The following is a 23,855-nucleotide window of genomic DNA, read 5'->3' on the forward strand; positions in this document are numbered from 1 at the left end:
CTGTTGTCTGTTGTCTGCACCGCCCTGCTCCCTCTTCTTCCTAGCTAGGCAAGAACCCTAGGAACCCAACCTGCCACTGCTTCCCATTGGCCCCTTGGAAAAAAGGGGGCTGCATTAGGAATTTGGGACTCTGCATGACAAAGTAAGAACTCATGAAGGCTTAAGGGTTTTCATGACAGCCCCAACATTTCTAGGGCAATTGGACACTATGTTCACAGAGTTAACAGTTCTCAGCACCCTTAACCGACTTCCCACAATTCTTTAGGTGGGGGGGGGGTCATGTGTGTTCAACGTGCTTTGAATGTCCTACACAATTATTATAACTTAAATCACATTCACTCAGGTGTGAATTAGTCTAGTACTGAATATTCCCGTGTCTTCCTTTTGTGGGGTCCATTTCTCTCCCCACAAAAAAGCATGGAGGCATTTCCAGCAACAGGTTAGCCAACAAGGAAGCCATCTCCCCCATACCCACCTCCCCCAAATGATGCAGTAGAATCACACCCATTGGGCTGTTTGGGGATAAAATAATAACACTGCAGTAGCTGCAAAGTTTTTGATGTTTAAAGCACACACGCAAAGAAAACCCTCTGCCACCTCATCTTCTAAACGGAAGGCTCTCAGGAAAAATGATGTCGTGGGGCAGATTTTAGAGGTCTAGCAAGTGACTGCCCACCTCTGCAACCCATGATCTGAAGAACAGGTTCTACTTGTGTATGAGCAAAAGAAGACTCAGTGAAGAGTTTGATAATGAAGGAAAGATTTATTTGACTTTGAATGCCGAAACCTTAATGGGATACGAAAAAAAGAGATTTAAATTAAATTGCAAAAGACGTGAGATATGCAGCACAACAAAACAAAACAAACTCCCAACAAATATTTTACAATTAAGGAAAATGAAATTTTAAAAAAAGAAACAGATTAGGCACAAATGTTACATTCATTAGCTTCAGGTTTAACAGGAATGTCCTTTAAAAAGAGATAAAGGAAACCGTTCTTGATCTGAGACTCACCGCTTGTATTCACACACATACCGTACGCTATAAAACAATGGTTAACCAAACAATTCATGAACTAATAGCGGCTGCTGTGCCCCTCCACTCTCATGCTTAAGAGTAACAACCACAATCACTCAGTGTTACATCTGAAGTGGAGATCATGGTTTGTTTCACTCCGAAACAAACCACAGCCTGTAGCCAATAACAAACCTTGTCTACAATCTATGGTTTGATCATAACACTAAGCTGCTGGTCATGACTGGTCTGCTCTGCCCGTTAGTGGGGAGGGGTGAAGCAGGCTCAATCAGCTTATGATGGCAAACTGCGGTTTGCCATGATGCATGAGTTCTGCCATAAGGAAATGATCATGTGTAAGCTTTGTACCTGCTGATTTCTGCACAAGCGGCTGTTAAAAAGGCGAAGGAACAGTCTTGGCAAGGTTCCTTCTCTGGTCAGTTGGCAACTCTAGTCAAGTTCTAGCAAAGAAACCAAATACCTACACAAGTAATTCTAACGTGCAAATAGAAAAAACTCTGTGTGTATCTCCTTTCCTTAAAAACAACCCACACATTTTAACCTAATGGAACAGGTTGTAAAAAGACCTCTGAAATCTGCGAAAAATATGCCAAGTCACATTCATTTTCTCCTAGGATTGGACTGAGAACCAAAACCCATTTTTTTGTGTGGACATGTTTTAGCATCTTAAGAGGCCTAAGTGAAAAGCACTCCAACAGTGCTGCTGGTTATTGACACCATCTGTGAATATGAACACAAGTATATGTTTGTTGCATGACTGCATCTCCAGTGGATCGGGCCCTTGGTCCTTGACAACTAGCAATACATCCTCCTGCATGCACTTGCCGCCAGCATTGATATCAAGTGTGGGGAACCCTTGCCCCCCCCCCCCAGATATTTGCTGAACTACTACTCCCATTAGTATCAGCATGTACGGTCAATAGCCAGGGATAGTGGGAGTTGAAGTTTAGCAACACAATGCAGTGCCAAAGGTTCCCCACACTTGCTCTGTAGTGTTTTCCCCTTCCATTTCCCACTTCCGTTTCCCACACAGAAACTCCTACACTGCAGGGCTGGTGGGAACCTGGGGCCCCCTCCACTTGATACTGGACTACAACTCCCATCACCCGTGGCCATGCTGGCTAAGGGGAATTAGAGTCCAACAACTTCTGGACGGTGCCTCAGTCTCTTCATCACTGCTAGAGAATGTGGCTGCATGATGGGTTAGCTACACAAGACGACAAAACAGTGAAAATATACAAGAGAAATATCTTAATCAGCTCTTACAATATCCCTCATCCTCTTAGCCGTCATTTTCAGGCATTCAAGCACCATTATTTCCTTCCAGGCATCTGCAAGCCTTCTAGTATTCTAAGTTCTCAAATTAGGGGTTTAGCCAACAGGATGCAATTCCGACTTGGCAGGACTCCCATCAGGCACAGCTAACGTGATCGGGGGCCAGAGATTATGTACAAGGACACCATGTCCAGGAACAGCTGGAAGGCATCTGCATGCTACATTTACAGCACATATTTAAAGCACTATGATAGCTGCATATTCCTGCATTGTAAGGGGTCGGACACAGAATAGGATTGTAGAATTGAAGAGTGGCATCACAGTACTTTAATTGTACAGTATGAATGCAGCACAATACTTAACAAACCAAGATAACAGAGCACACTTCTATTCTTTAAACCAACTTTTTGGGTAGAACAAACCATAGTTCCCTGGGTCCATAAGTAACGCACAGCTTTGGTTTCTCCTAACATTAAAGTGCTCCTTGTGTGCTCAAGGGAGGAGGTGGAGAAGAAGAGACAAATTCTCAGTTTTAAATAACAGAATGAATTGACCCTCGATCACTAATTCTTCCATAAAGAATACTGCCAACCTTCAGTAGGGGGAGGCCATCTCTCCCCCAAAAGCCCCAAATCTGATTTTTCAATGCATTGTATATAGTCTGTCCCATAACCTTAGTCAAAGGATAATCCCTCAGTGCAGATGTGGTGCTTTCCACACGTGGTGGTGTGAATGGATTAAAGTACTTGCCATCAGCCTCTCCCTTCCAGGCACCCAAACTCTCTGAACTGAATCTTCTTTTATACAACTTACTGCTCCAAACAGCTTCCCGTATCATTATTATTTATCCAATTTCTGTAACACCCTTCATCTGAGGATCACAGGTAACAAACATGGTAACAAACAAAATCGATACACCACCTCCCCACAGCTTAAAATGCCCAAAGCTACTTGCTCCCCACAGCTACAACACATAACTCCCCCCCCCCACTGCACTGTCATTGTGCTTAGTGAAAAAATAAACAAACAAAAGGATACTGCCCACTCAGAGAGATAGAGGAAGTGGAAGGGGGCACACAGGAAATATTATGATGGCATTTTAAAATCCATGATGTAGTGAAATGCAGCTGCAATGACAGCACAGCACAGAGAGACAGCAATCTGCTGTCCTTCTAATTCATACCAGAACTGTTAAGGTTTTTACAAAGTCAGAAGCCTTTACAAACATATAGACACAGCAAAACAAATCAATTATCTTCTCTTCCCCAATTTCATTAGGAATCCATTCACACATTTTAAAAGGAAGGAAAAGTGTTCTTGTGCATTACACCCCCCCACACACCTTGCAGGTTTGGGGGGGGGTTGGAGGGGGTGGCTCAGGCCCTGGTATGTGTTTCACATTTTATGCTAGAGCTGAAAAAGATTTTTAAGAAACAGGAACTACAGATGAGCCAGAAACAGGTTCACTGAGTGCCCCTGAATGTCCCTTGCCAAACCTCTGGATCCAACAAGGAACATCTGGGGCAGTGGCTAATACCCTGACTCACTGTTGGGACGGAATAGTGTCTTTGCTGCCAATTATTAAGCCACTTGGTTGGGATGGACAGCTGGATGGTGGGGGCAGGAGAATCTGTTAGAAGAGAAGATGCTTGTTGCCTGGACGAGCTTCAGTTGAATTCCTCAAAGGGTTCAATGTCACTGGGCAGAGTCCCATTCACCTCCGGGATGGTCTCAACCCCCAAGTAACCCAGCAGGATATCACTGCGGCGCCGAGAGAGTTGGAGGATATCTTCTGCTAGCAACGGGACTGTGGAGTATCTCACAATGTCTAGGTCAAACATGTCTTTCAAATATTGCAGGATCTGGTGCTGGGAAGGAGAGAGAGTGGGAGAAAGATAATCAGCAGCATAGTTAGCAATAAAAAATGAAGGACTGGGCAATTTGTGGCTTGAGAAACACATGTGGCCCTTGGCCTCATTTCATGTGGCCCCCAACACCTCCTGGTGCTGGGGAAAGGGATGAGAAAGAACCAGCAAGATAGTTAGCTTGTAATAAAAACTGAACATTGTCTTAGGCTGCGGGTGGGAAACTTGTGAACTCGAAACTTCATGCAGTCCTCAGACTCCTTTTCAATGTTCAGGTAACAAATGGTACCGCAGATATTAAAGAAAAAATACATAACACCATTTGGGGGTGGGTTTGCAGTGTTGCAAGAAACAATCAGTAAGTATTAACCACTTTCTACCGTCAAGAAGTATATAAATTTTATGAAATAGATAAATAACGTACGACCAGAAGTGGATTTTCTTTTTTTCTTTTTTTAAGTTACAGTGCAACTGGTATTATTTCTTTATCTTTAGAATTGAAAAGTTTAGGTAAAGCAGTCTCCAAGATTTAACAAAAATTAATTAAAATTAGCTGTATTTCCTGTATTGCAGGAGGTTGGACTTTGGGAGCCTTCCAACTCTCCAGTTCTATGATTTTTAACTTTATTTACCTTGAAGAAGCAGCAAACCTCGGAGAGCTGCTCCTTTGGCCCCAAGAAACCAAAGGCAAGAACAGGGCTCACATGCTCCGATACGGAGTAGAAATGGGATATGAAGCCGTCTGGGACCTGATGTGGGAGAAAGAAAAACAAACTGAACAGTGGTTCACACACACACACACTGTAATGGGATATATTTTTAACTTTTACTCAGAGCAGACCCATTAGAATAAATGTACCTGAGGTTGTCCATCTGTTTCAACAGGTCCATTCTGAGCAGGACTGACATTGGATGCAACCCAATTTTATTAAAATACTTTGGGTTGCTGTAGCCAACTAAGGCATACCGAGAGTAGACCAACTGTAATGGATGGGTCTAACTTGGTCATGGCCATTAACCCTTATTTTCATGACTGCAAGTTGTTTCAAACTGTTTTTAATACTATGTTTTAATGTTGTAAACTGCCCCGGGACCTTAAGGTGTAGGGGGGCTGGCAATAAATGAATAATAAAACAAAAAAATGTTATTGGGTCCACTCCTAGAAGGACTAGCATTGTGTTTTTTGTGTTTTTATACTGTAAACTGCCCTGTGATGGACGGGATATAAATTTAAGAAATAAAAATGATGATGTGATAGCAACTCTTTGTACATTGCAATGTGACTACACCACTCATAAGGACTGCAAAACAAACTGATACAGCCACATTGTGACTTAAAAGCATCCTCTTTAGTATCAAGATAAACATCACACATAAAATATCAGCTACAAAAAGACAGTAAAATTCATAATGAACATAGTAAACAACTAAACAAAATATCCTCTAGACACCAGGAAGCAAATTTTTACAAATGAGAATCAATTAGACCATTAGCCTCCTCCCCACAAAAATCAACTTGCTAACCAACCATTGTATGTAAGTCAACTATACCATTAAACTTACCAATAGAAGCCGCCTCTTAGCTTTCAGAACCGACCAGCAGGCAGTGGCAAGAGCCTGAAATTAAATACATAAAGGAAAAAGCAAGACTGTCATCATGCTGCCAACTTTTATTTCAAAGGCCGACAACCTACAGCTGTTGAACCACTACAGTCTGAAGTCCCCACATTACAATTTACGAAGCAACGGATCTTTTCCACTGCACCTTTCTCCAAGGAATCTGTTGCTATTTCAGTTTATCTGAAGCTGATTTCTAAGTTCAGGTTGAAAAGATCAGGGTCTAAGAAATTTGTAAGCACTTTATGGGGGGGGGAGGGTTGCACTCCAAAAAACTCAGAACGAAACCAGTAAAAAAATTCTGAGAACATCAAAAGAGTCTTGCTGGATCAGGCCAATGCCCTATCTAGTCCAGCCTCTTCTTACAGTGGCCAACCAGCTTCTAGTAATGGGAAACCGACAAGCAGGATTTGAACACAAGAGTCTTCTCTCCTCTTGCAGTTTCTAGCAACTGGTATTCAGAAGCATTGCTGCCTCAAACTATGGAGGCAATGCACAGCCAGCCTCCATGAATTTGCCCTATCCTTTTTTAAAGCCATTAGGGTTGATGGCCATCACTGCCTCCAGTGAGAGCGAATTCCACAGTTTAACTATGCTCTCCATGAAGATGGACCTTATTTTATCTGTCCTGAATCTTCCAACATTCAGCTTCAATGGATGTTCATGAATTCTAGTCTTCAGTGAGCACCAAGGCTAGTCTCCCCTCCGCCTGACTCAATCATCATCCAGACACCTCCTGGAACAACAGCCCTTAAAATTCACAGCCTTCTTCTCAGACTTAGAACCTAACTCTACCCTAAACCTGTCAAGCAGGTCCCCCCATTTGTGTGTGTCTTGTGCATTAATGGCCAATTCATGGCTTGCTGGAGGAAATTCACTTTTCCAGACCAAGTCCAGGGATTGAAAATGGACCTATATTTTAAGTGGGGGCTGGGAACTTCTGGACAACCAAAATGTGCGTTTGGGCACTGGCAAAGCAAAAGAAAATAGAATGTATTTATTTATAAATAATTTGACATTTGATATTTCAAAACAATCATGAGAAAAATCAGAACTTTACTAGACCTCCTTACAACTCTTACCCCAATTTTTTCTTATCCCCACCTAAACCAGGGGGGCATCCTACTAGTGTAGTTCAAAATAATGCAAGGAAATCAGATCCTGTCATGGGTTGCAATAAATCTGTGTTTGTTTATTTAAATTTAGAGTTTAGCGCTGTTTTTATTTCAAATTACAAATGGGGCTCGTAAAGGTCTTAATCCGGCCCTGGGGGTCAGGGATCACAGAACAAGCTGGAACCTGGCTGAACGATGCCCTATGGGTAAGATTTGCACTGTGGCATAAATCAGAGCCAGTGAGGTGGTGTAGTGAGAGTGCTGGACTAGGACATGGGAGACCGGGGTTAGTTCAAATCCCCCCTCGGCCATAAAGCCCACTGGGTGTGACCCTGGGCCAGTCACTGCCTCTCTCAGCCTAGCCTACCTCCTGAGAATTAGGAGAACCATGTATGCCATCTTCAGCTCCTTAGAGGTGTAAGTTCAAATAAATAAAAACAAATATTTCTCCTTCCCAGTGGGGGGGTATGTCCAGCAGACGCACCGTCTCCTTGAAGCTGTCCGAGAGCCAGCGGTTCCGCAGGACAGCCAGCACCGAGGAAGGCGGGTTCTCCAGGTCCTCAAAGGCATCCATAAGGATGAAATCCAACACAATATCGAAGAAGCTCATGCAGACCACCTGGGAAGGAGAAATACAGGTAAACTGACAGGCCTCAACAACAACAGTTTATATATTACTTGCCCTTCACCACAATGTCCCAGCATGGGTTACAGCATTAAAACACAATGTTAAAAAAAATTTAGAACCATTTACTTATTTTAATCAATGCTTGAATCTTTTAAAAAACTTTTTTGCTGATAATTCCATTGTTTTATTCTTTGCAAACTGCTTTGAGGGTTGTTAGAGTTTGTTCTTTTTTACAATCAAGTGGCATGTAAATTGTATGAATCAATAATAACAACAGCTTTCACTGACTACTTTTTATTTTATTTCAAAAAGGAGAAAACGACACAAACCCCTCGTCCTTCCAACTCCTTCTGAGTTGTGGGCCAGGTCTCCTGCCTCAGCGTATATTGAAGCATCTCGTCATAGCTTTCTAGGAAGCCCTTGGTGTTCTGGGATGTGGGGAGGAACAGAGAGACAGCTCAGTTGCTAAATCTATGCTACAACTCAGCACCACAGCAGACTGAACAACATCAGTCTAACTGAGAGCAGACCCACTGAAAATGGGCACGATTAAACTTATATGTGTTCATTTCATCAGGTCAGCTCTAATCAGAAAGTAAGCCCCACCTTCACAACACATTCAAAGCAATATATTGCCACTTTAAACAGTCATGGCTCCTCCCCCTACAAAGAATTCTGGGAGCTGTCGTTTGTTCAGGTTGCTGAGAGTTGGAAACCGCCCCCACTCCTCTCCCAGAGCTACCCTTCCCAGGATGGCTTAATAATCAATCCCTCTTCACAGGGGAACTCTATGAATTGTAGCTGTGGAATATACACATAGAGAAATAAAGAAAAAGTGGAGTGAAGTGGTTGTGGTTTCAGATCAGTCTTGTTCTGCTAGAGGTGGGGTGGGAGAATTGGGTAGACAGACATGGCTGGGCTCATAGCACTAATCAGCCTCCAGCCGATGGTGCAGAAACTACCAAAGTTGTAGTCTAGCAACATCTGGATGACCACAGAAGTTGCCCCTGACTTTGCTATAGAACAAATAGATTGGTGGTTCCCAAACTTTTCTGGGCCACTGATCCCTTGGGGTTCCATAGACTCACCCTGCTACTCTACAGAAAGCATTGTTCAGAATGGCAGTTTGAATGACCCGCTAAAGAAGATAATAACTAACAATTTCATGACAGTAGCAGTTAATTTCACAGTTGTTCAGAACCCCATTAATACTATTTAACTTTAATTCAACAAAACTGAAGAACTTGACCCAGTGATGCCAGCATTTCAAAATGTGATAGTCCTTTACACCTCCGGCATCCCTGCCGGTCCCTTGCCTCTTAGAGACTCCCGGGGAATCCTCCTCCAGAGGGCACCACCACCCACTTTGGGAAACACTGGAATAGATGAGGAGTAAGAACTGTCCCCTGCAACCATGGTGATGGCTGAAGCCACCTCTCTCCCTCAACTGGCCCCCTTACCTTTTCAGCCTTGATCATCAACCCCATCACCATCCGCTTCCCCACCTCCCCAAAAAAGGACTGGTTTCTGTCATCCCGAAGAAGTTCCTGCAAAAGAGAGTCCCATTCAGAGATAACAATCCTTTCCATGGAAAGAAGGAGGAAAACAGCAGTGTGATTGATGTAAAAGATTCTAAGTAGCCCTTGGCCAGGAGATGATGATTGTCTGTCTGTTATTTTCTCTCTGATTGGGAGCAGCTCTCAGGAAAAGAAGAGGCTGTAGCTCACGGGTTAGAACATCTGTTGTGCATAGAGAAGGTCCCAGGTTCAACCCTCCCAGTGGCATCTCCAAGTACGGCTGGGAATGTCTCCCTCTTGAAACTCTGGAGAGCTGCTGCCAGTCAGTGTGGGCAGAAGTGGGCTAGATAAACCAATGGGCCTGATTCAGTAGAAGGCAGCTTCCTATTTAAATTAGTTCATTATTTAGAACCATGAGGACTAGAACCTTATTTTTTTTTAGGTAAAATGCTCAGCGGTAGAGTATCTATTTTACATGCAGAAGGTCCCAGGTTCAATCCCCAATTGCATCTCCAGGTAGAGCTGGGGAAGAAACCCTGTCTGAAACCCTGGAGAGCCTCTGCCAGTCAATTTAGACAGTACTGACCTAGATGGACCAATGGCCTCACACATAGTATAAAGCAACTTCTTCTGTTCCTCTTATCTGGCAACTTATTTGTCTAACTGGAGAAGACCAGAAGTTGAACATGGAACCTCTTGCATGCCAATCATGGGCCCAGCCAGCCACTGACCTCTCAAAACAGAACCACAGTAGCACATTTGCACAGAGGTGGAATAGGGGTCTGGATGAGAGTTGGCATTTCTCTACCTGAAAGGCTTGTCTGACACAGTGGAGCTTTGCCAGGAAGTCGTGGTTATTATAGCAGCCCAAAAGCTCTGTCCTAGAAGAGAAGAGAGGGGTGAAAATGGAGGTACCTGTAAACATTCAGGACGCTCCTTAGGCACATATCCCTTGAGGAAAGGGTCAGTGAGAGAGTGCCTATGGGTTCCAGTGACAAAATGGCTGCCGCAAGGGGCAAGGCAGGACACATAATGACTGGCATCTCCAAAAGTGAGACAGGACAATGTATTGCTGGCCACATTCACACCAAAAACAATGCTGTCCAGGGTTGTAAAGACTGCAGAGAGAATAACTGGGTGCACTCTTCCCACCTTAGATCAAATCTATGCTGTCAGGTGCCATAAGAAAGCTGCAGAGATAGCGCAGGATAGTACGCACCCTGGAAATGATCTCTTTCAGCTTCTGCCTTCTGGAAGAAGGTATAGGGTTATAAAGACCAGGACTAGCTGCCTGAGAAACAGTTTCTACGCAAATGCAATTCTGGTTCTAAACGCAGCATAAGGAGTCTCTATAGTATATTGTATTTTAAAATCGGGTTTCAGAGTTTTTAGGGGTTTTTGAATGTTTTACGTAGATTTCCAATTTCATTGTTCTGTATGGGACAATGACAATAAAGATATCATGTACCATACTAAATACAAAAACAGATTAAAATACTAAAACAGATCAAAATTACTTCAACTTTCTAAGCATCTGGGTAGGCTTCTCCAAACAGGAATGTTTTACACCTGTTAACTCCTCCAGTGCCAAAGCCACCTTGCTTCTTAGCATCCCTCTAGGTCAGGGGTCGACAAGGTTTACCGGCCATGGGCGGATCACTCCCACAGAGATCGTCCATGGGCTGGGCTGGTGCAGCGCAACACCTGAAATCACATCTGCGCATATCCGCAGCGCTGGAAATTGCTTCTGTGCACGGCCAGACGCCAAAAACTGCACCTGCGCAGAAGCAATTTTTGGTATCTGGACATGCGCAGACGCGATTTCCGGCGCCACTCGGCGAGTCCCCACACCGTGCTGCACCAGTTTAGCGCAGCGCATGGAGGACTCACTGAGCAGGTGGCTCGGTTCAGGGGTGGCTGATGGGCCAGTAAAATGGTCTTCGTGGGCCACATCCAGCCCATGGGCCGCACACTGCCAACACCTGCTCTAGGTAATCCCACCACCTCCCAGGAGTAGTAGCACACAATACACAGACTATATGGAGCTTTCTGGTACAGATCAGCTCGCTTGCTCACCGGAAAGTCCTGCATGACACCTGTCCATCCTTCACCAACTGCAAAGCTTCTTCATATGCCGCGACCGGCTTGGAGAGCTGGAAAGGAGCATCCCCGATTTGAAAAGAATCAAAGAGCTGCAAAAATGTAACAGAATAAAACTGATGTCACCCGAAGGCCACAATTCCCAAATACCAAGCTGCCCTAAGGCAATGTTGGGTTGGATTGTGCCAAGCTAATCCATGCTTCTCTGAGTTCCAGACTTGACTACTGCAATGACACTGTACCCAGGACTGCCCTTCTTTTTTTGTTTTTTGAAAAAAACATATTTTATTGATTCCAAACTTAAACAGAATTGAATAGTAACATCAACAAATAAAACTCCCTCCCAGAGTGCAGATTTGTCTCTAAGTAGGACACAGCTTCTGTTTTCACAAGCATCAGTAATATAATTAATTGCAAGTGTCATTCCAGAGTATTCCATGTGTTCTTCTTGGTGGGCAAAAGCCATGTTCAAAAGATTGTGCATGCTGCATAAAACCGAACAATGTTGAATGGAAGGTGATACTCCTCTTTCCTGTAAGATGTTCAGGCTTTAAGGCAGTTAATTTGTCCATGACCGTCAAGCCCCAGACCTGTGAGATCCAAGCTCCAAAAAAGATCTGAGAGATCTCCAGTTTACAGTTATTACTAGCTTTGCAGCTGTTAGCAGATGATCAAAATATTTATTCATTAAGCTTTGAAATTCTGGAAACTGATAGTACAGTCATAGCTTGGTTCTCGAACAGAATGAAGCCAATCGGAAGCCGTGGAAGCCATGCCGGACGTTTGGCTTCCGAAAATCATTCGAAAACCGCAACACTCACTTCCAGTTTTCGATCGTTCAGGAGCCAAAGCATATGAGTTCCAAGGCATTTGGCAACCAAGGTATGACTGTACCACCTCTGGGTCCATAGGAATAATTTGCTGTGTAATCTGGTTAGTTATTTATAGGACTTTTCCCCAAAAAAGGAATGGTTTGTGGGCAATACTGCCTTGAAGACAGCTCAACCCTCTGCAACATGCTCAAAGCAAATTTACTGAAATGGACAAGCAAACATGGAAGGGATTCCCCATCACCACGAAGGCAGCAAGTTTGGAAAACCACAGCACACAGTACAAATCACCTCAGCAGCAGAGAAGAAGGAATCCTCTGAGGTCAAGCTGTTTTCATCATCATCGTCAGCCCGGAGTCTTAGAGATTCCTCTGTCAGTGGGAACATGAGTGTTCTCTCTGGGGAAGATGGGGAGTGGGAAGATTCAGACATCAAAATAATAAGCAAACTAGTATGATGCTCAACACACACATTTTTGAGGTCACCACCCTCACCCCCAATTTTACCTGTATAATATCAAAGAACATTCCTGCTAAGTCAAGGGGGAGTCTGTCCTGCCTCTGTTTTTTTTTTTTGTCTATTTACCTGTTTCATTCAATTTATGCACTGCCTGATTTTTCAAAGAAAATCCCCAAGAACTCAAAGAAGGTTACAAATTTATATATATATATATATATATATATATATATATATATATATATATACACACACACACACACACACACACACACACACACACACACACGTAACAATATAATGATCACTAAGAAAAATAAATAACCATGATTTTAGACTTTCAAAAAGTTGAAATAACCAAAGCCTAAAATGCAGATTAATCATGCATCAACTTTCTAAACATCTCGGTAGGTTTGTCTAAACAAAAAGGTTTTTAGTACATTCCAAAAAGAGTACACTGAAGGTGACTGGAGGAGGTTACTGCTAGGTGGATTTGTAGCTAGTTGACTAACCGAACCCAAAGAGTGCTCACTTATGGTTCTTCATCATCCTGGAGAAAAGTAACAAGCGGGACGCCACAGGGTTCTGTCCTGGCCTGGGCCTGTTGTCGTTCAACATCTTAATTAACGACTTGGATTAAGGAATTGAGGGGATGCTCATCCCATTTGCATAAGATGGGGGACACCTGGCTTGCCAGTAGCACATGTAAAAAGAATTTAAGGGTCTTAGTATACCAAAAGTTTAACATGAGTCAACAGGGTGATGCAGCAACAGAAAAAGCTAATGCTATTCTGGGCTGCATCAGCAGAAGTATTGTGTCCAGATTAAGGGACGTAACAGTCCCACTCTATTCAGCCTTGGTCAGACCACACCAAGGTCTATGATTCTATGGCTGCTTGGTATCAAAAGGAAGAGAGTTCCCAAGTGTAGGTGCTGTCACACTAAAAAACTGAGGTCTTACAATTGTGAAACAGGCATTATGCAGGACCTGTAGCAGTGCCAGTTTTGCCTATCAAAGCAGTCAAGTAAGCACAAGTGGAGTTGGGAATCTGATAGGCAAACTGGTCCCAAGTTTGTTAAGGACTGTATATACTAATAGTAATACCTAGAACTTGGCCCACAGCTGGATCCTAGCCCTACTCACCCAGGTCTAGCAGCATGCTGTCAGCAGGGAGGGTGGAACCAAATTCTTCCTGGAGGTTATACGCCCGGTGCAAGAGGGATTCCAGCTTCTCTGCAAACTCTATTTTCTGGGATTCCTGCTTAATAGAAAAAAAGATATATAGCATTTATTAAACCTTGTAGGGCTCACACCCATCAACAGCCTGCCCCCGAAGCTAGTAGGAATGATTTATAGCAAGCTTGATTTTTTAAAAAAGAACATCCAATGAAATCCCCAACAGGCAGCAAGGGAGGCCGGAGGTACCCAAAGTGAGGTCTGCAGACCATCAGTGATCCATGAGCTTCATTCAGGCAGCCTTGCCATGGCAACCACCATGAGTGCCAGTGCAATGTAGTAGTAAGCATTGGACTAGGACCTAGGAGACCAGGGTTCAAATCACCAGCTGGCCATGACGCTCTATGGGTCATGGGACCACTCACTGACTCTCAGCCTACAACCTACCTCACAGAGTTTTGGGGATTAAATGAGGAGAAGAACCATGTGTGCCACATGGAATGCCTTGGAGAAAAAGGTGGGATATGGATGCAATCAATAAATGAACTCTGTGGAGAGGGCTGTGGGCTGTAAAACAGAGGGTGCAGCCAGTGCTCCTGCATCTTTAGAACTCAGTGCTCTGGCCAAAGATTCCTCACTCCTGTCACTGAACTAACTCAGGTGTGGGGAACCCTTTACTCCCCCCTTCCTGGCTGAATGCTGCTGAACTGCAGCTGCCATCAGCCCCAGGAAGCATGGTCAATGGCCCCAGGAGCTGTAGTTCAGCATCAACTGGAGGCTCAAAGGTTTCCCCACATCTGAGCTAATGGGGCCATACCTCCAGGAGATCCTCTGGCAGTAACTCCTGTTCTTTACGATTATCCCAGGTGATAGAGGGGCTGGTGTGGTCCCTCTGCCTGGCAGTCAGAGCCTGTTCCCACTTCTGCAGGGCCTCTTCAAACAGCTCCATCCCTGTCAAGGCAAGGTAGGCAGAAAAGAAGCCAAAGAATCACATTTTTTAAAAAAACAACTGGTTTTCTTACAGTAGATGGGGGAAATATAGCAGTCAAAAGGGTTCATCTTTTTTCTCCCTCTTTTCTGGCCAGCATTGGAAAACTCTCCACTGGCAACACAAAAGAAACGCTGCCACATTTTTTTAAGTTAGCAATTGCTTTCAAAGAATCATAAAATTGTAGAGTTGAAAGAGACCTCTAAGGGTTGTCTAGTCCTACCTTCTGTAAGGCAGAAATGACAGCTAAAATATCCCTGACAGATGACCATCCAACCTCTGCCTAAACGCCTCCAATGAAGGATAGATCACCACCTCTTGTGGGAGTCTATTCCACTGTCCAATTGCTCTTCATCTCAGAAAGTTCTGCCTAACGTTTACTTGGAATCTCCTTCCTTGCAGTTTGAATTCATGGGAGCCACAGAAAACAAGATTGCTCCAGCTTCTTTGGGGCAACCATTTCATTTTATACAGTACATAGCAGTAACAGGCCAGGTCCTGACCTTGGAAGTAGAGGTTTTCTGCACTACAGTCTCCTGCTGCTCCTGGATCTTCTATGGGTTGTGTCTCCCAGGGTCCTGCTGACGCTGGAGTCGGGCTGGAAGAGTTGGCCACCACTATCTACCAGGTGAGAAGAGAAGGAAGAAAAAGAACCGTTAGCAGCCTCAAGTGTTCCCACCCCATTAAGCGTGCTTTTCTTTTTTTTAAGGTGCATACACTTTTAAAAATTCTTTCATGTAACCTCTTACTCATTATCTCCAAAAATCCCAAACACTGCAACTGTGATTTTTGCTACGTTCTGGCCATGCAAAACCAGTGCTTTCTACACCCTGCCACCTGCACCCCTCTGCTCTCCTTCCAGACAAACAACAGGCATGCTCCTGGTTCAAGGATACCTTTCAGCAACACAGGCACTGCAGGGGGAGGGCAGTGCAGGGCTGGTGGGGGAGTATGACCTGGGAGAGAGTCCTGAGGGCGAGACAGAGGGCCACAAGGCTGTGCCCAGCACCCTGGCTAGGAAACATGGATAGAAGACAAAAGGCAAAGAGAAACTCGTACTGAAGCGAGGCTGTGAGAAGAGCTGGAGTGCTTGCTGGGCTCGATGGAGGAGATCCCACTGAGCGTGTCGTTGCTTTTGCTGCTTGGGCTCTGCACTCGCTTATTGGAGTAACCTGCAAAACAGAACATGCGGTTCAAACAACAACAACAAAAGGCTTTGTGATGAGGGGTCTTAATTGCTACGATGAAATGGGGACCTCAGCTGCAGTACATCTCTTTTCAGAGGCAGCCGTCGGAAATCTCTGACTAGCCGATTGCTGGGGGTTTGTTTGGGACCCTTATAAGAAGGACCAGCTGCCTTCTAGGCATTGCTACAGGGAGAGTCTGCTGGAACCATCAAAGGGCACTAACTTTCCCCCCTGCCTTGCCCTAGTCCCAGCCCTGCCTGGGACCCTTAAAAGGTGAAGGTGCTGCTTAAGCATCCTTCTCTTCCCTTAATATTTTTGTAGGAGACATCATTTGCCTTTGGGGCAGAAATGAGGATGTTTTTGACATTTAGTCTTGTTGAAACGTTTTGAATAAGTATCCATACTGTTTGCATTTACATTATTGTATTTTTATGATTATTAATGGGAGTTGCCTTTTTGGCTGAAAGGCGAGATATATATATATATATATATAGCGCAAGCAAGCAAGCAGTAACGTTAACATAACTTGGGGCCTGCAGGTGCCCTGCAATCTCCGCCTCTCCACCTAAAGTAGCTTGGGACCAGGCTAGCTTGTCCTTTAAACCCTCAACCTATCACCGTGTCCTGCAGGACGTGGCACCTTCCCACCAGGAGGTCCGTTCCACACAATTAAGTGTGGTGGCATCTTGTACCCCTTGGTATTCCCTCTCCACCCCCCGCCCTCACTAGGTATCAGGTAGCCAGCTTCTCTGTTGGCTTCCCTCTGATATCATAGCCACCTTTCTTGACGGAGGGGACCCGCCTCGTTGGCAAGATGGGAACAGGGACACCTGTGGGCTTCACCCCCGCCTTCTCCGGGGCAATCTGCTTCTTACGACGACGACGACGCTTCAGCTGGTGTGCTGCAAGAGCCAAGGCAACCGTCCCAAGCGCTGTGGCGAACAGAACCTTACGCAGGCCTGGAGTGAGCCTCAGCTGAGAAAAGGCAGACTTCAAAAGAGGAAGGGAAATAATAATAATAGTAGTAGTAGTAGTAGTAGTAGTAATAGCAATAACAATAATTTTGTTATTTATATGCCACCCATCTGATTGGGTTGCCCCAGCCACTCTGGGTTGCTTCCAACAAATTAAAACATTTGACACAGTAAAACAGCAAAATATAAAAACACAACAAAACATCAAACATTAAAAACTTCCCTATACAGGATTGCCTTCAGATGTCTACTTAAAGTCATATATTTGTTTGTCTGTTTGACATTGGATGGGAGGGCGTTCCACAAGGTGGGCGCTTCACAGGGTGACAGGGTGGGTGATCATAGAAGCATAAAATGGGTCAGTTGGAAGGGACCACGAGGGTCATCTAGTCCAATCCCCAGCAATGCCGGAATCTTTTTGCCCAACATGGGGCTCGAACCCACAACCCTGGGATTGAGAGTCTCATGCTCTACTGACTGAGCTATCCCGCAGGCACTATGTTAATTTATTTATTTATTTTTGCAGAGGAACTTTTATCCAGCACAGTTAAATCTTTCTCATATTAGAAGCTGTCCAGTTCTGAACCAGACCATTGATCTATCTCACCTATTGTTGCCTGTGCTGTCTGGCAGCTGCTCTCCACAATTTCAGACCACCTAGCTCAATACTGTCTGCACTGCCTGGCAGCTGCTCCCCCAGGACTTCACAGAATTGTAAAGTTGGAAGGGACCCCAAGGCTCATCTAGTTCAATCCCCTGCAGTGCAGAAATTGCAGCTAAAGGATCCCTAACAGATGGCCATCCAACCTCTGTTTAGAAATCTACAATGAAGGAGAGTCCACCATCTACTATGGTTTAGCTGGAATCTCCTTTCTTGTCATTTGAATCCATTAGTTCGAATCCTGCCCCCTGGAGCAGCAGAAAACAAGCATGCACCATCTTCCATGGGATGGCAGGGGGCATTCTGCAGCCCTGCCTAGAGATGCTGCTGAGGGCTGATCCTGGGTCCTTCTGCATGCAGAGGAGGTGCTCTAACCACTGAGCTAGGGCCTTCTCCTAAAAATACAATTAAGATTCCAGTCTTCAAAGTTCTAAACGTAGGGATGAATTAAATGTGCATATTCACCTGACCAAACGTTGTGTAAAGGAATACCGGTATCTCTGCGACAGTCATTGCCAGAGCCTGAATAATGGACATCCCCTCAGTTCTCTGAAATGCCATTTTTGACAGAGGTTGTAGGCATGTGCTGGAAGACACTGTGAGGAACAACCTGGGCCAAGTAGTTCACCAAGAGACCCAGCTCTCCTTTGGCAGACTCCTACAGTCAGTCTTATCTGGAAGATCGCCTCCCTGTTGCAGAGATACGAAACAATAATTAAATAATTAAAAATAAATGGAAGACAGTCAGACAGAACTAACGGAGGGGGCCCTCTCACAGAGCGCATCCAGAATGGCACAGTCATGGGGTAATAAACAGCGAAGACCATCTTGGGCCAGCTCATGAGCAGAGAAGGGAGGCAAAATACATCCCTTTTCTTCTGACAGTTGTGGTGTAGTGGCTAGGGTGTTGTACTAGGACCTGAGAGAGGCCAGGGTTCAAATCCTGCACTTGGCCATGAAGCTAACTGGGTGGCTTTGGGCCAGTCACTGCCTCTCAACCTAATTTACCCTTGCAGGGCTGTTCTGGGGATTACACAAGGAGGGGAAGGAACCACGTAAGCCACCTTGAGCTCCATGGAGAAAAAAAGCAGCAAACAAACGAACAAACAAACAAACAAATAATATACACAAGTAGACTGCACCTGAACATGAAGTTCCACTAAGGCTTTTCTCTACGAGGCATATCAGACCAAACTAAACTACTGTATGCAATGTGACTGAAGTCAAGGGAAAGAAAAACAAAAGAAAGCAAACATGAGGATTTTTTAAATAAAAAGTTTTCATTTTTATTTGTTAACAAAAATAAACGTGCAAACATAACAAAAAGAAAGAAAAGAATTTAAAAAAACCTAAACCTTACAGCGTCACAGCCAGGAAAAGCAAAGTACAAGGGCACTATGCAGTTCCAAACAGAAAATGAAGTATTGACTCATACAAAAATTCCCTTCACAAATAATAACTATTTATAAAAATAAAAACATTATCTACTTGTGAGTTCCGTTGTTATTTAGGATAAAGGTTCTATATAGTCTTGAATGAGCCAGACATTTGCATATCCTGGTAGCACTGAGTGACCATGTGCCTCAATATCACAATATGTATTTTTTTTTTAAAAAAAAGGTCGCTCGATTTCTACCCTTTAGATACTTTCAGTTCATGGGACATCTTTTTAAACAAAATTGTTTTGCTGTAGCCAGATCATCAACAGCTGCATCTTCCTACAATACATCTGTGCTATAATAATTGTAACACAGGACAGCCTGTTCCCAGACTTTTGGGGGCCACTGCCCCATGCTTCCATCAACTCATCCCAGTGCCCATACCGTACCTTACCCAATAAAAAGCATGATTCAGAATAGCAGTTTGCATGACCCACTAAGGAACATAACAACACAATAAAATTCAAAACACTAAAAATTAATTGTACCTTTATTCATAATCCAACTCTAACACTAGTTTAAATCATTCAATGGAATTAAGGAACTTGATACAGTGATGCCAGTTTTTCAAAGTCTGATTGTAATTTAAACCTCCAGCCTCTTGGTTGTTCTTCCCCGCCCCCCAAACCTGGTAATCCGCTCACTCTGGGAACCACTGAGCTAGAGTGGGAGTTGAAGAATAACTTGTTATACTGACTTTGTTTTTTTCTTAAGGCGATACAGCTGGACTTTTTGTGGCCTGACCTGAAAATTGTAGGAGACGACAATCAAGGACAATCAGAACTCCAAGAGATACAAAGAGTAACAAGTCAGGGTTGCTTCTCAGCTGCATGTCTCTGGGCACACTAAGCTGTCCACGTGACTGATTAGTTCCTCCGTGGTTTTTTGTTTGTTTAAAGAAGTCCCCGCACATAGAAAAGGAGCTTGTAAGGGGAAGGACTTTAATCTGGTTTTCTCTTTCACATGCTACTCTTCTACATGCAATGATTTCAAAATAAATGAATAGAAGGTGCTCTATGTACCGTATTTTCCCATCTATAAGACTAGATTTTTTTCCTAAAAAATAATGTCAAATATTAGGGGGCTTCTTATACACAGATACATCTCCCCCCCATTTTCTTAAATCTAAGTCCCCCAAAATAGGGAGTGTCTTATACATGGGGGAGTCTTATAGATGGAAAAATACAGTAATTGTCAGATTATTTGCAAAGCAACAGGGTTTTCTCAAGCAGTGCTTATGAACAGTGATGCCAACTGGGCAACTACAACAAGAGGGTGGAAAACTTTAAATGTATGCATGCATTTATTTTTTATACACCCGTGTCAGATCTTTTCCAAATTGATGTGCAGAAAAAAACACCCTCCTTACAGCAACCTTTGCTCAGTGGAGCAGGCACACACACACCACCCAGTAGAGTTGGTACAAATTAGTTACCATCAGGCACCTAGGTTATCAGTTGTCCCAACCCAACCCATCACTCTCGTCTGCAGGAGTGCAGAACACCAGCTACATTTGTTACAATTTGATGAACACCTACTCATCCCTGGCATTCATCCCTCCTTCATTTTCAATCACGTCTCTGTTGTAATCCTTGGCACAGAACTTTTAAGTGACTATATCATTGCCGTCATAGGAAGTTGCCTTATATCAAGTCAGACTATTGGGCCATCTAACTTAGTATTGCCTGCACTGACTGCCAGCAATGGCTCTCCAGGGTTTCAGCAACAGGACATACCGAGGCAGACCTAGAGATGCCAGGGATTGAATCTGGGTCCTTCATTGTCTAAGGCAGGTGCCCTGCCCCTGAACTATGGCCCTTCCTCTAAAAATAAAGAAAGATACCAGGCCTCATGGTTGTGAAGAAATGGCTAAATTAAAATGGGATAGTCTCAAGTCAGACCATTGGTTCATCCAGCTCAATACAATCTACACAGACAGGCAATGTAATTGCAGAGTTTGAAGCAGGGAGTCTCTCCTAGGCCCTACCTGGAAATGTTGGCAATAGGACCTGGGACCTTCTGCACACAAAACAGATTCTCTGTCACAGAGCTATGGCCCTTCCCTGAAACACAAAGTAATATTCAAGTTCTGATGTAAGTGGGCTGTATTGTATAGGAACATCAGAAGCTGCCTTATGTTAAGTCAGACAACTGGCCCATCTAGCTCAGTACTGTCTACACTGACAGGCAGCAGCTCTCCTGGGTTTCAGGCAGGGGACATCAGTGGCGTAGCGTGGGTTGTCAGCACCCGGGGCAAGGCAAGTAATTTGCGCCCCTAACCCGTGGATTTGCGGCCCCTAACCCTAACCCCCAGATGTTCCGCCCGGTGCGGCCACCCCCCCTGCACTCCCCACGCTATGCCACTGGGGGACATCCCCATCTGGAGATGCCAGGGATGGAACCAGGGCCCTTCTACATGCAAAGCAGATGCTCTGCAACTGAGTTACAGACCAAAGTAGAGCATAGGGAGCTGCCATGTTCTGAGACAGGCCACTGGTCCAACTAGCTTAATATTGTCTACACTGACTGGTTCTCCAGGGTTTCAGGAAGGGACATTCCCAGCCCTACCTGGAGGTGCCATTGGGGATTGAACCTGGGACCCTCTCCATGCAAAGCATCTTTCAGCAGCCTGCAGCCAGAATAAGCCCTCTCAAATGCCCTCTTGAATCCAACAGCCATCCCATCCTTGCCCCCCCCCATGAATAGAGCCCCTGGACCCTAAGTTCCTATTTCATAATCATCACCAAACACCACTAGCAAAGCGACATACAGTGGTACCTATGGTTACGTACTTAATTCATTCCGGAGGTCCGTTCTTAACCTGAAGCACCAATTTAGCTAATGGGGCCTCCCGCTGCCACCGCACGATTTCTGTTCTCATCCTGAAGCAAAGTTCTTAACCTGAGGTACTATTTCTGGGTTAGCGGAGTCTGTAACCCGAAGCGTATGTAACCTGAAGCTTATGTAACCCGAGGTACCACTGTACTATGTTCAGTTTACTTTTACTTTTGCTTTGAAAAGACTTTCTCAATCAGAACAAAAGCCGAGCGTCGCATTTCACCAAGTGTAAATGCCGGGGAAACCCCAAAGCAACAGCATGCAGAGAAAGAGACTACAGTACTGTACTCCTGTTTGCTACTCTCTGGGGTGGCATTTTGGAGGCAGGCTGCCCCTGGCCATGGAGATTGTCCTTAGCTTGCCAGCAGCTCAGTCCTCCATCAATTCATCCACTCTCCCCGACCCCGTTTTAAAGCCATCCTAAATCACAGACGCGTCCAACCCCAAGCAATGTCTCAAGTTCCACCACCCCCAGCAACGAACTAGCGTTTTGTTGAGGTAAACTGCACCTGAACCAGGGAGACCCATTAAGGCAGCAAGCCTAAGTAACGGTCGCCAAATTTTACGGAGTTGGAAGCACAATCGGAAACTGGGAAGGTAGGAAAAGGCTTGGCCAAAGGATGCCATGGCACAAATGGGCTGAGGACCCTACCACAAATGAAGTGATGGCAAATACGAGGAAACAGCAGCAGCAACGTAAACTGAGACATTATCATTTTCCAGCAAAGTACTTGCCCAAGAGCTCCTTTCGTTCGCGCAGGGCTCTTTGGAATGAAAGGTAATAACAGATTTCCCTCACTCCCCCTCGCCCCTTTCCGCATAATGGAACACACCACCGCGCACCTGCCCTAAGCGGGTCGGACAATACCACCTTCCTGATGGGGGGATTGAGAAGCCCTCACCGTGCATCGGCGTTCCATGGCTTCAAAAGGGCAGCGTCTCCTTCCCGGCTACGACTCAGCCTCACAGCCTAACACGCCTGTTGTCAGCAAGGGGCAGGGCGCCGTGGGGAGACCTCCAATTGGCAGCCTTCTCGGCCAATGAAAGTGGCCCCCTCAACCCCGTGCGAGAGCCAATGGGTGCCCTTCGCCCCTCCACCGCGTCGCCGGTTTAACTTACCGCAGCAAAATCGAGTGCGGTTGAGCGGCAATGGAGTTTCCCTCTTCCTCCCCTGCCCCCGCCCCGTGGGAAAGGGGGCGTGCGCTTCAGGACTGATTGACGTACAGCTCAAGGGGCGGGACTCCTCTTAAAGGGGCAACGTCTCCTGTACAGTAAGGAATCCTGAGATCAATAACCTGAGACTAGAAAATTAGGGTTGCCATGTGTCCCATAGCTGTCAACTTTTCCCTTTTCTTGCGAGGAATCCTATTCGGAATAAGGGAATTTCCCTTAAAAAAAAGATAAACGTTGACAGTTATGATGTGTCCCCTTTTTCTAGGACACCTAAAATTTCTGTCTGAGCGGATTTTTTAAATTTGCCAAAATGTTTCTGGCTATACGTACTTTCTGGATGAGACATAGACATAACGGGTGGCTGAAGACTTGCTTTCCTCTTCTCTTCTCCTGCCCCCCTTAGCAATATATCCCAGCTTCTCTGTAGCTTACATATAGTAGGCATATTTAAAAAGAGTCATCATAGCATCCTCTTTTTTACTCTTCAAAATATGGCAACCCTACTTATTGTTAGTATTATAATAACAGAATCCTTTCCCCGATCCACAATAATATTCTATTGCTGCTATTATTATTATTATTAGATTTTAGCTGCCGCAATGAACAGGTCTGGGAGCCTTTTTCTGGCTTTCTAGAATTGAGTTTCTCATTAATTTATTGATTAAAGTTTGCACATGGCTAAAAACAGTATTTATGAAATGAGAAGCCTACTTGGTTTAGGATACTTTGTGTGTGTGTGTGTGTGTGTGTGTGTGTGTGTGTGTGTGTGTGAAGGGTTGTAGCCATCATTAGACATACACAGAGTGGATCTGTTGACTAACTAAGCTCCATTAATTTCAATGGGTCTTATTCAAGAGCAGCAGACTGACATGTTTTGTTGAGGGCCACTAATAATAATAATAATAATTTATTATTTATACCCCGCCCATCTGGCTGGGTTTCCCCAGCCACTCTGGGCGGCTTCCAAAAGAATATTAAAAT

The 23,855-nt window shown here is 44.6% G+C and overlaps 1 protein-coding gene across 11 annotated transcripts; it reads right to left on the reverse strand.

Moving 5' to 3' along the window:
- Positions 1–748: 748 nt before the first annotated feature.
- MIGA2 (mitoguardin 2) lies at positions 749–22,849 on the reverse strand. Of its 11 annotated transcripts, none has more exons than XR_014521226.1 (17): positions 22,604–22,849; positions 17,890–18,114; positions 16,569–16,779; positions 15,662–15,774; positions 15,106–15,223; positions 14,432–14,565; positions 13,582–13,696; positions 12,273–12,379; positions 11,128–11,243; positions 9,860–9,932; positions 8,995–9,081; positions 7,864–7,962; positions 7,391–7,525; positions 5,738–5,791; positions 4,807–4,923; positions 2,051–4,177; positions 749–1,889 (listed from the first exon to the last, which is right to left on the reverse strand). XR_014521226.1 is itself a non-coding variant. In XM_083484480.1 (16 exons), the coding sequence occupies exons 2-16, from the start codon at positions 17,983–17,985 to the stop codon at positions 3,977–3,979; spliced, it is 1,776 nt and encodes a 591-aa protein (XP_083340606.1). In that variant the 5' UTR covers positions 17,986–18,114; positions 22,604–22,836; the 3' UTR covers positions 749–3,976. The 11 variants fall into 11 exon arrangements, 5 of the variants coding, with proteins under 5 accessions (XP_083340606.1, XP_083340608.1, XP_083340604.1 ...); XR_014521227.1 differs by having other exon boundaries at positions 13,582–13,699; positions 22,604–22,733; XR_014521228.1 differs by having other exon boundaries at positions 22,545–22,674.
- Positions 22,850–23,855: the final 1,006 nt, after the last annotated feature.

The sequence above is a fragment of the Podarcis liolepis genome, assembly GCF_965112155.1.
Source record: "Podarcis liolepis genome assembly, chromosome: Z".
Taxonomy (NCBI): Eukaryota; Metazoa; Chordata; class Lepidosauria; order Squamata; family Lacertidae; genus Podarcis; species Podarcis liolepis.